Source organism: Anomalospiza imberbis, chromosome Z, assembly GCF_031753505.1.
Source record: "Anomalospiza imberbis isolate Cuckoo-Finch-1a 21T00152 chromosome Z, ASM3175350v1, whole genome shotgun sequence".
Classification (NCBI taxonomy): domain Eukaryota; kingdom Metazoa; phylum Chordata; class Aves; order Passeriformes; family Viduidae; genus Anomalospiza; species Anomalospiza imberbis.
In genome coordinates, this window is record NC_089721.1 from 9,017,918 (window position 1) to 9,029,588 (window position 11,671).

The 11,671-nt window shown below is 51.2% G+C and overlaps 1 protein-coding gene across 2 annotated transcripts; it reads right to left on the reverse strand.

The window, feature by feature from the left end:
- Positions 1–134: 134 nt before the first annotated feature.
- RGP1 (RGP1 homolog, RAB6A GEF complex partner 1) lies at positions 135–11,544 on the reverse strand. Of its 2 annotated transcripts, XM_068176188.1 has the most exons (9): positions 11,267–11,541; positions 10,522–10,661; positions 7,070–7,206; positions 6,619–6,702; positions 2,254–2,403; positions 2,031–2,177; positions 1,494–1,621; positions 1,068–1,245; positions 136–845 (listed from the first exon to the last, which is right to left on the reverse strand). In XM_068176188.1, exons 2-9 carry the CDS (start codon positions 10,635–10,637, stop codon positions 622–624), a joined length of 1,164 nt encoding a protein of 387 aa, XP_068032289.1. In that variant the 5' UTR covers positions 10,638–10,661; positions 11,267–11,541; the 3' UTR covers positions 136–621. The 2 variants fall into 2 exon arrangements, with proteins under 2 accessions (XP_068032290.1, XP_068032289.1); XM_068176189.1 differs by lacking the exon at positions 10,522–10,661 and having other exon boundaries at positions 135–845; positions 11,267–11,544.
- Between the last annotated feature and the right edge of the window lie 127 nt (positions 11,545–11,671).

Consider the following 11,671-nt stretch of genomic DNA (forward strand, 5'->3'; position numbering starts at 1 on the left):
GTTTATTACATTTCCATGCAAAGAGGAAAGCTCATTGGAAAGTTCAGTAAAAATGGGGAGCTGGCTGTTGGGCAGGGAGATGCTCTTGGATGCACAGCATGCATTCCTTACAGCACCCCAAGGATCCAAAGACCAGCAGGATGCTTTCCCACCAGGAGCCCAGGTGGCCACTGTGTTTCACCTGGATGCCAGACCTCTGCTTGTAGGGTCTCTGTAAAGGCATAGCCTTCACCCAAGGGTGGTATAAAGCTTTACTGGAAGAGCTCCCCTCTCCCCTCCCTGGGCCGGGCCCTTCCTTCTTGGAAGTCCCATATGAGATTAAGGCACATCAGCGGTTCCCTGGGAAGGCAGATTCCTTTTTGCTGAGTGCTGGGACTGGCACCTTCACCCAGGCAGGAAGGATCCAGCTCCAGCTGGGGCCTGCAGCCCAAGACACTGCATCAAGCAGTGTTTTTCTATCCATAGACAGGACAGACATGCCTGATGCCCACCTGAGCATCACAGATGAATCCAAAGGGACACTGGGATGTGTGCACCACAGCACACTGGTGACAGTCCTGCCTGCCATTCCCACCAGTGGCACATGCTTGCAGCTCTGCAAGCCAACAACCTCTCCCTACATCAGATGGTGATGGAGTTAGTGCTGGAGAACTGAGATACGTAGGAAGCCAGGATGGGGTTGGTGGGAAGAACTTTGATGGGCAAGTCCCAGCTGAATGTATCCACTTCCATTTGCTCCACCCCAGTCCAGGTGACAGCCTCTGATTGGCTCCCACGAACCAAGCAAGTCCCCGCTGACTCCCCAGAAGTCACAAACTCAAAGTGCAGCCTCCACTTCAGGGACACTGTGGACAAGAGGATAGTCAGCACATAACACCCACAAGAGCCATGGACAGCAGCTGTGTCAGCACGGTCTGTCCTGGCAAGGGGACAGCAAATGACCCCACTCACACAGGTCAGCTCCCTCCCAAGGGACACATTTCTGCTGAGCAAGGGCAGGGCTGGGGACATCACAGTACTCCTGCAGAGACAAGCAGGGGTGGGTCCCTTCCCTGGTGGGTACTAACCGATGTTGGTGGTGAATCCTGGGGTTGAGCTGAGTGGGATGGGCAGGCTGAAGCTGCTCTGCGCCGTGTGCAGGCAGGACTCCTGATGGCGGGCGTGCACGGTGAAGGAGACAGGCTGCCCCCGCCGGCGCTGGAACTCCTCCTGGATGCTCTCCTCTGTTTGCAGGCTCACTGAGAACTGCAGGGCAATTGACAGGGTGCTTGCTCTCACAGCCTCATACACACCTCATGCAAAGCCTTGGGGGGTCTATTTCCCAAATGAACTCAGGACTGGAGCTCATTTGTCTGCCTCACACTCCAAGGAGACCCCAGCTGGGTCCCACTAGAACTAGAAACCCTCACAGCCCAGTGCCACCCCAATCCCTTCTTCACATCCCTCACTCTAAACCCCTGCCTCTCCCCAGTAATCCCGGAGACAGCAATGACCTGCAGACAGGGGATATCTCCTTCTGAGAAGTTGAAGGTGCCAATGACATCCTCTCCAATTTTATACACAGTCTTAAAGATGCAGAACGTCCCCACCTTGCCACGAGTGTTGCTGATGTTATACAGGTCTGTGGAGCAAGAAAAAGGGTAAGGGTTGTGACAGCACAAGGCTCTGCTCTGTGCAGTGCTCTGGGTTAATGATGTGACCTCATGCCTCCTGTTTGGGTGTGAAGGACAGTCCCTAGAGGTGGTATTCCCTCTCTAGGAATTTTTCCCTCTGGGTAATTTCTGCAGTGAGCAAGGGCAAACCTTAGACTGGCTGCCATGTGCTGGGCAGAGGGTCTCTTGGTCTGAAGTTGGAACAGACTGAGACTGGCTAGGAGGCCCTGACCCAAGCAGGCCCTGACAGAGCTGCTCCACAGCCACAGCTGGAGCTTCACTTTGTCAGTGAGAGATATTTTGCAGCTGGCCATGAGATGTTCTCCATGCCCAGCTTCTTAGGAAGGACAGCAGGTTTGGGCAGGGAATATGACCTACGCAGGCTGCGTCGGGAGGTGGCCACCATGAGCAGTTCTGTCGCTAGGTCTGCCAGGCGAGAGTCTTTCTTCAAGCCCTCCTCCTCCTCCAGGAAGGGGTTTGAGGGTGCAACAGCCTCATCCTGTGGGAACTGGTAATCCTTGAGCCCTGGGAAGAAGGTGAGTGTATCAGCAGGGCAGGGTGCAGCCCAGCCTGCCGCAGGGAAGGCAGTGTGTGGCCTTACCGTGCAGCACGAGGACACGGAAGGGCACGCGCAGGAGCTTGATGGGGGAGTTGACACGCTGGCAGCCAATGGTCAGCTTGTACACGTACTTCACGGACTGTCCCCGGAAAGAGGGGGGGCCATCGACAGGCAGTGTCTCACAGTACGAATCTGCAATGAGTGCAGAAAATTTGCTTTCCAAAGCCAGAAGGAAGATCCTGCAGCTGTTGTGTGCAGGCTCCCTGCATCAAGTGTTATGACCAGCAGTGCTGAGGTAGGGACAGAGCCTGGTGCTTTCTGCTGTCTCCTCTTTCCTCCAGCGGCCAAGCACAACCCAGCTCCCCTGCACCAGGCACGCTGCTCCCCACATCACATGCACCATCATCCAGATATTGCTTCCAGCACATACAACCACACACACAAACTCTGTCTCCAAAGAATGTGAAAGATGTAAAATCCAGGAATACAACCACGAGAGCTAAACTTACCCATCACGAGTTCAACCCGAATTTGCCTCTGTGCACTCCTTTGCCCAGTGCTCTCACAGCACAGCCTCCTCCAGGCCCTGCCCCATGTGGATATTGATCAGTACTTATGACTCTTCTGCTTTTGCTTTACACAAATTCTCAAACTCAGCAACAACTAAGTTTCCTCCTGTGTTTTTCTTTGAAGGAGTGCAGCTAAATGATCAAGAAACAATTCCTGGGACCTTCACAACAACCTGTGGTCTTTCCCCCTTGACAAGCTGATAACTTAGATTGCAAAGTCTCTGAGGGCTCTGAGATACTGGGTCCTGGTTTTCACCACATTCAGCCCTCCTAGAGCCCCTTGGCCACCACACAAACCCCAATGTTTCTTGACACAGTGTGAACACTTCTGCAGCTATCCCAAACCATATGCTGTATAACAAGAAAGACACAAACAGTGAACTGTGGAAAGTCTCCACCTCTCTGGCTTGCCCACCGTAATGCAGATACACCCTGCCAGAAGAAGGGCAGCATCCTGCTCTGAAACCACAGATCCTTCCCCATGTCTGGCACACACTGAATGCTGAGGCTTAGATTAAAAGTTAGGGTTACATTTTAAATATAACTTCTGGATTTTAAATAACAGGACTGGAAGGAAGAAAAAAAAAAGCCTGTGCTAGTGTGTAGTGACGACAGGATGTCACACATTAAAACACAAGCCTCTCTTTCTGGATGAGCCTGCAGATAAAGCAAAAAAACTATCCTGACAGGGAGGAAAATCAGGTATTTCCAAGGAAAGAAGCAGACTTCTGCAACCCCCATACCAGACTCAACAAGAGGGCTCACAAAGACCTTCCTGGCCAGTGAGGGTAATATGAGCAGAGACCACCATAGTCAGAGAAGGATGGACAGTTTGCTACCTGGCTTAGGAATGTCAAGACTCAGGAAGTCCCAGTTTCTCTGCATATCCCAGAAGGAAGCACATTCCTGGCGCTACAAGAATACCTTCCTTACCCACCTGCTGTGCCCTCTGGCTGGCCTTGTGGCCTGTGTCCAGGCTGCTTCCAGTTCCTCCCCTCTCTGTAATCTACCAAATTTTTAGAGGTATTACAAAACCAGAGTGGAGGCAAAACAGACACAGAAATTATCTGAGGACTCGAGAAAAAGCTTATGGTGACAAATTTAAAGAGTTTAGCCTGGGCCATGTGTCAAAGGGCTGGGAGGTGAGTCAACTTCAACATATAGGCACCATAACAAGAGTAAGGTATTGCGGAATAAGTTGGTCAGCAAATGAAAACAAGTCCTTTTATCAAGAGACAGTCTGGCACAACCTCAGCTGTATGTGCCAGCTCTGGCTGCAGTTTAATAACACGGTATATTGCTGAAGCAGAATTAAGATTTCTTGGGTTTTCTGGTTTGGTTTTTTCTTCCCCCTTCCCAAACTGCGTAGCAAAACTCAAAACTTCTGAAAAACAGGAAATGAAGAATTAAGATACACACCCACACAGCCTTAACTCTCCTTCCACGGAGCTGGCAGGAGACCCCAGGAATGGTTTGCAAGTGTGCCAGCTGCAGTCTCACGTGACAGCAGCAGCACCACAGGCTGATGGGATTGGTGCAAACAGCCTGGCAGGAACGAGACCAGGGCTGTGATACAGGGATTTCAGTGCTAAAAAGGCAGCACCACATGCAGCCACATCACATGTGATGCATGAAACAGACAGGTGAATCACACAGTGAAGGGGAAAGGCTGGACCATACAGCCAAACAAACTCAAAGAACAGAAGAGTTTGTGTCCTTCCAGAGGAGCTGCATCCAAGCACCAGGCAGATGCAGGCTGCTTGTGCCAGTGCCACCCAGAGGCAGAAGAGGACACACACACACACACATCATGACGTTATTGGAAAGGGTAGACAATCCCCAGCTTAGCTGGGGGTTGAACAGCTTCTGCCTGTTAAGCCAGTGCACAGTCAATCCCTCAATCCATCCCAGCCACCTGGAACTTGGGCTGTCATCACTAATCTGTTATCCCAGAAACTGCCCAACCTGCCTAAAGTGTGCCAGGAAAAGGGACTTCCCTCTGCTCACAGGGAATGGATGCTCCAGCTCCAAACCTGCAAGCAGCAAGGAACACAGGAGAATCCAGGTGAGCCTCAGGCTAGCTAAGATTTCTGCCTCCTCCTCCTTCCTCCTGGCATGGCCACCTCCTTTCCCCAACATGCTGGTGTAGAATAATAAGTGAATAACTAAACCTCTTCAGACAGCAGGCTCTGCAGTTTAGGGGCACAGCCCCAAGATGGCACTGCCCCACCTCACTAACCACCAAGGCAACCCAGCCTGGTTTCACCAGGTCCACCTTTCCCTCCAGTCAGGCCCCTCCAAAGCCAGAAAGGCAGGAGACACCAGCTTCACAATCAGCATGTCACAACCCCACAGCTGCTTGGTCTCACTTGCAGCTTCACTTCCAGCTCTGCAGAGCTCAGTGATCCAGCAGAGCCTGACCCAGCATAGACACTGTCTCTCCACTCCCTGTGCTCTGCAGTGTGAGAGTTCTCCAACAACTGTTCCCAGCAGATCCCTGGGACAATAACAAAACTCTCCATGCACAGCCTGAGAGGCCTAACATCACTGCTACTAATCACAGGCCACTGGAATGCAAAGGAGCTCTGACATGACCTGAACAGGCTGGGTCACACAGCCACAAACCAAGAGAGAACAGCGCATACTCAGCTGTTTCCACAGCTATCTACTCAGAGATGGAGACCTTTGAGAGAGAAGATGAGGAGTGCTTACTTTCACAGCAGGAAAACTAGAACATCCAGAAGACTGTTATTTCCAGGACAGCCACTGTCGGGAAAGCCACTGCATTGCTTTGGAACAACCCCGAGATTGTAAGGAGTCTTTGCTTCCTAGCCCGCCACAGCCAAAGAAGGAGTCTGGAATGCTTTGGATCGCATTCTCAAGGTTGCTTATTTTTTCTGTATTTTTTCTGTATTTTTTCTGTATTTTTTCTGTAACATTCTTTCTCTGACCTGCCTAGCTCTGGCTAGCAAGGAGGCCATGGCATTCTGCTGTGCCCTCTCGGGCAGTGTTTACCTTTTATATCAAAAGTTACATATAGTCTGTTTACAATAACGTGCCAATATCTAACATCTATGTTGGACATTGTGTCTAAACCTTAAACCAACAGAAAAGTGTCACCATCACACCAAGACATGGAGGACAAGAAGAAGGAAAAGAAGGCTAGGACACGCTCAAATTCCTCCATCTTGATCCCCTGAACTACATTCTAAAAACCCCTTTTTTCACCCTGTATTAATCCAAATATCACACTACTCAAACCCTTGTGGCTTGTAATTCTTCATACAAAGCTGGGAGTTTTTTCCACGGGCTAAAATCAAAGCCACAGCTGTTTTTGACTTCTAGCCAAGGTCTCTGAGACCCCTGCCAGGGTCTTGAGACAGCTGGGGCAGCCAGAGGGATGTCCTGGACTCTGACAAGCCACAACCTGAATAGGAAGCACAAACCTTTGGAGGACACCAGCTTAAATTCCAAGAATACACCAGTGTGACTGAAGAAATAAAGGCAAGGAAATGCAGGTGTGTGTAACCATCCCTCCTGCTGCAACTAGGGATTTCAAAACTTTTATGCCATGCAGCTACACAGTGGACCTGCTGCAAAGGCCACAGGCCAGGGGCAGGACTGAGGGACCCGCTGCAGTACACAGCCCTAGCACAGCAGAGAACAGACTCTGGATGATGTAGCAGTTCCTCAGCACTTATACTCCAACCAAAGCACCCCAGCTTTTGTGAGCATCAGAATCTTACACTTGCAGCACTCAGGTCTGCAAAGCCAGTTTTGAAAGCAGAGCTCCCTAGATATGAGCTCTGTGAGCAGAGGAAGAGAAGACAGGACTCACAGGACTTGGACTCCCCAGGATCCAGTCGCAAGTCACAGAAGAGGATCTTTGGTGGGGTGGACAGGATACACTGACCCCGCTCGCCTGGAAGAAAATAAGAAACACATGAATGCTGCACAGCTTCAGGCTGTGTCCAGGTCAGTCAAGCTTCATCCCCATGGAGAGGAACAGGGAGAAGAGAGCCAAGGAGGAAGCATCTCTTGCCCTGGTCATATTATGAGACATTGCCACTGCAGCTGGACAAACAACTGTCATGTTTCAATCCAAGATACTGTCACTGTGGTTTCAGTATTAACAAGGTCCCACAACAGCCATCACCAGGAAAGCAACACAAACTTTGCACTCACTTCTGTGCATGCTGCATCAAGACACACACATTATGGTCTGCTTGACACCTGCTCACTGTGCTCTCACTGTCCCTACCCAGGTGACAGGCAGGAGTGGCACTCACCTCTGTTGGGGACAAAGACGGTCTCATTTTCTGCCTGCACATCATGCTTGCTGCCATCAGAGGGAGGGAGTGCCACCCGGTTCTCGCTGGCATGAAACTGGCAATGGATCTGGGCGCTGGCCCATGCCAGCATCTCACTGAAAGCAAAGAGCAACACTCATATCTCTGCTTTAAACCTGAATTACAGCAGGCAGGAACTGGGAGAAGAGCAACTCTGTCAGCTCAGATCCATGCAGGACTGCTTGTCTGCAAGGAAGAAGACTGTGAGAGTGGCTTCACTGTCACTGAAGCTACTCTCACAGTCCCCTTCCAAGCAAGCCTTGGGAGTAAGCTCAAGCTGGGATGCTGACTCAAAGCCACTTCCACCCCAGCTGCTGACAACAGCTTTACCCAAAGCCTGGCTCTGCAGCCCAAGGACTCTTTTTAAGCAGCAGTAATTGCAGTCTGAGCCACAACACCATTGGCACAGCGCTGACACGGCATGAGAAAACGTATCTGCCCCAAGAAACATGCTGTACACTCATGACAGAGAACAAGAGGCAGCAGAAGTCAGCAGTCCCTGTCCCCTACCATGAGGGCAAGAGACAAGGTGGCTTGTGCAAAACTTCACAGGGAACTTTCAGCCAACATGCTGAGATCAAGTGTTCCAAGATCCAGTCCAAAGCCTTACTCATTTGTTCATCTTTCTCATCATCCACAGACTGGGACTGGCCACTCACTGCACTCTTGGGAGGACACCTTGAGCTGCTGCATGCAGGCCCTAGCAGAGGACTCTCAGCCATGAGGAGTTAAATCCCAAGCCAGAGGTGACACACAGAGCAGCACTCTGGTAACAACACAAGCATTAGGGAAGTGAGCAAATTCTAAAACAACAAATTCCTGCAACCTGGGCTCAGCTGACCCTGCCCACAGCACAGAGATGCCCCAAGCACAACACTCCTCGGGGCAGGTGGACACAGACATGATCCCTCTGACCCCACAGCACCATCCCCAACAAGAGCATTAGCTGCTGTTTGTGCCAGACCAAAGGAGGGTGCTTCTGGGTCTTTCATTAGGACCTACTTACTCCTCCTTATGCAAGGACTTTGCTGACGGCAATATGGGAGGCAAAGGTGTAATTTTGACCCCTCTCTGTACAGCCCCAGGAATTAATGTAGGGCCACACATCCAGCACAAAAAACAGTCTAATGTTTTGGACTCCGCTGTGACATCAGCCATTCCGTAGGGCACTTCCCATGGTACTAGTGACACCTTTCAGTTTCCAAATCACTCCTCTATTTTTATTTCAATAGTGGTCTCTATAGTTTAGCCAGTGAATAGTTCCTCTGGTGTTTTCTAACATCACGATCTGATTAGTAAGCACCAATAACATAGCTTTAGGTGGCAGAGGGATTTTTTGCGGCATACGAATGTCCCTCCATGTGACACATCAGAGTAGTTAAAGGTCTAGATGAACTAGGGAAAAAGGTGTGCTGTATTTGTGTCAGCTGACTAATGATGTGCTATTTGATCTTTTGCATGCACTGGCTGCCCTTACCCAAACACACCTCAGTTACTATACCAAGTTGCTTTGAGCCCTACAGTTGTAATTCTGCATTTTCCGAAGTACCAGCATGGCTTTTACATCAGGATGATGTATGTTTTTTTGTTGTAAGGAAGCAGAGAACTGCTGTTTGGAAGCAAGAGAACTCCTCTTGCTCAAGGCAATGTTTGCTGATTTTATATAAGCTTAGAGTGATTACAGTACCTTCAAACACCATATTTTGAGTATTTTTTAATTTCTTTTTTAGTATAGCTTTACAATGTGCCACTGGATTGTTTTCATTTTTTCTAGCCAGATGTCCCAATAAAATTTGCATGTCCTTTCCTGCCAGCAGAGCTGGCTTGCTCAGCTAGTGCTTGTTCAGCAGTGGAGGATCCTGCACTGGTGCTGAGGTCACTTCCTTCCAGTCTCACCTTACCCCACAACTCCTGCAGCCTACAAGGGACATGCTCCATGCAGCCTCTGGGTAGAAGAGATTTGTTTCTTGTACTCCACCATCAAATTAATTTCCTGCCTTTCTTTCAATTCTGTCCCTGTTCTCAATTATGTGGCCTCTCTGTCTCTCCACCTATCAGCCCCAACACCTTCCAGGCTCTGACAGGCCTCTCTGCCTGTTGCAGTCAAAGTGCTTTGATCTGGCTCCTGCCTTTACGCAACCCACAGCTTCATTTTCCAAACCACCAATCTATCTGCTGTTGCCACTCATTTGACTTAGCCAGGTCTCATCCGATTGATCACCTGGGGCTTTTTTTATTATTTTAAAAACTTTTCTTTTCCAAGAGGCAGTCTTCTACAGATCACAACACATCTGAAGTTTTAAATTAAGCTCTCATAAATGCACTGAATCCCACCCCCAAACCATGCCACCTGGTACCCTTGCAGTCCCACATGTTTCAGAACTGGGCAAAACACAGGACATCTTGTCATCACACAGGACAAAACTCTGGGAAGCTGGATGCTTATGCCACAGCTGAATTTGAAACCTGATCTCAGCAGTCAAAAGGAAACAGGAAGAAAAGATGGAAAGTTAAGGAAGGCAATAAATACAGAAGCCCTCTGCTGCTGAGACTGCAGGCACTGTGAGTGGGCCCACCAAAACAATCACATGTGAACATCATACTGGTGATGAAAACATGCTGAACCTGACAGGGCTGGAAACAGACACTTCCCAGGAAGGAGTCAAGATGAGAAAGCACTCTCCACTCCCTAAAGAATCAGACAAGGCCACACACTCAGCAGACATGAAGGCTTTGGGTGATTACTCGTGACATAGAGTCACCCCCTGTGAGCCAATATGGGAAGCTCCCATCCTCTCACATTTCCTCAGCACTGAGAAGGGGAGATGCAGGGCTCAAGGGCTGGGCCACAGAAAATGTGGCTGCAGAAGGTGCCCCTTTCAGACCCGACCCTTTGTCTGCCATCTCTGGAGGCAGGGACCACATTGATCTGTCCAGCACTGCTGGATAAAAGAGAGGTCCTTCCACAAATGCAGGAAATAATAATGTTGCCTGGATGTTGCTCTGTGGGACTGTCACCCTGGTGTGACCAGACAGCCCGCTTTGGCAGCAAGTTTGGCTTCATTTTCTGCTAGTCACTGTCACTGAGGGCTCACCTGAGTGACAGAGAATCTCTAACTGCATACCTCCTTCCTTGCCTACTTCTTGGGGGCACAAAACCAGCATCATTACCTCGGCTTCACCCCCAAAACTGAGAGATGATGCAAGGCTTCCTTAAGGGAGTGCCTTGAGTAGGGAAGTCACAAGGGGTTGAGCTGGCACCATTGCCCTACAATGCAGCCATGACTACTACCCCAGAGAGGGGAGAGAGGGCGGGCCACTTCCTTGTGGAGGGACCCAGGCAGCTCCAACATTTGGAGGTTCTGTGCATGGACTAGCACAGGCTCCTGTACCTGCTGGCAGAGGTCGACGAGGCCGATAATGGGTTGGTGAAGGTGATCACACATTCCAGCACCTCCCCAGCCAGGAACACGGGCCCACGGCCCAGCTTGGCCAACACTTCGATCATGGCTTGGACAATCCTGCTGCACACCTGCCAAGAAAAGCCAACATTGGGCATGTTATTACAGAATCATAGATTCAAGGAATCACAGAATGGTTTGGGGTGGAAGAGTCCTTAAATATCATCTTGTTCCAGCTCCCCTGCCATGGGGCAGGGACACCTCCCATTAGAACCGATTGCTCAGGACTCCATCCTGCCTGGCACTGAAGATTTCCAGGGATAAAGCAACCACAATTTCTCGGGGAAACCTGTGCCAGTGCCTCACCACCCTCACAGTAAGGAATTTCTTCTTAATATTTAATCTAAACGTAGTCTCTTTTCAGTTTAGAGCCATTCCCTCCTGCGCTGTCACGGAGACACGGAGAGAGGGCTGGGCCATATAACTGAGGGGGAATGAGAACACCGATACATACACACACAGGAGGTGTGGGGGGAAACGCACAGCCCCGTCTTTATACATCTTCCTCACACAGGTAAGGAAGTGGGGTCAGGACACTCCGCGACGGTGAGAAGGACAGCCCTGACACCCCAGCCCTGCGGTCCCTAACGTAAACACGCACACGGATAGCTCTACCGGAGGGATTAGGGACACAGGGCCGCAAACTTTCCGCAGCTCCCGCTTCGGGCCCACTCACCACCCGCACAGGCCGCGCTCGCCGTCCGGCACCACTGCAGGCCCGGCTCCCCTCAGCCGCTCGGCGGGGATCGGCAGCGCTCGGGCAGAGTTCGGCAGCGCTCGGGCCTAGTTCGGCACAGCTCGGGCCTAGTTCGGCACAGCTCGGGCCTAGTTCGGCAAGGCTCGGGCAGCGCTCGGGAACACTCGGCAACACTCGGGCAGAATTCGGGCACCCTCGGTCGGCTCACGGCCAGCTCCCGGACAACGCTCGGCAATTCTCGCACGCCCCTCAGCCGCGCTCGCTCAGCGCTCGGCTACTCTCGGAATCTGCTCGGCCGCGCTCGGCCGGGCAGCCCCGGGGACCGGCGGCGGGGCGGGTCCGTGCTTCCGCCGTGCCCCGGGGGCGCGGGCGGGGCGGGGCGGG

Coding starts and splice junctions, on each gene's coding strand:
- RGP1 (XM_068176188.1), bottom strand. CDS start 10,637: ATGATCGAAGTGTTGGCCAAGCTGGGCCGTGGGCCCGTGTTCCTGGCT. Junction 7,207..10,521: donor TCGTCGACCTCTGCCAGCAG/GTACAGGAGCCT, acceptor CTTTGCTTTCAG/TGAGATGCTGGCATGGGCCA. Junction 1,246..1,493: donor GAGATATCCCCTGTCTGCAG/GTCATTGCTGTC, acceptor ATTGCCCTGCAG/TTCTCAGTGAGCCTGCAAAC.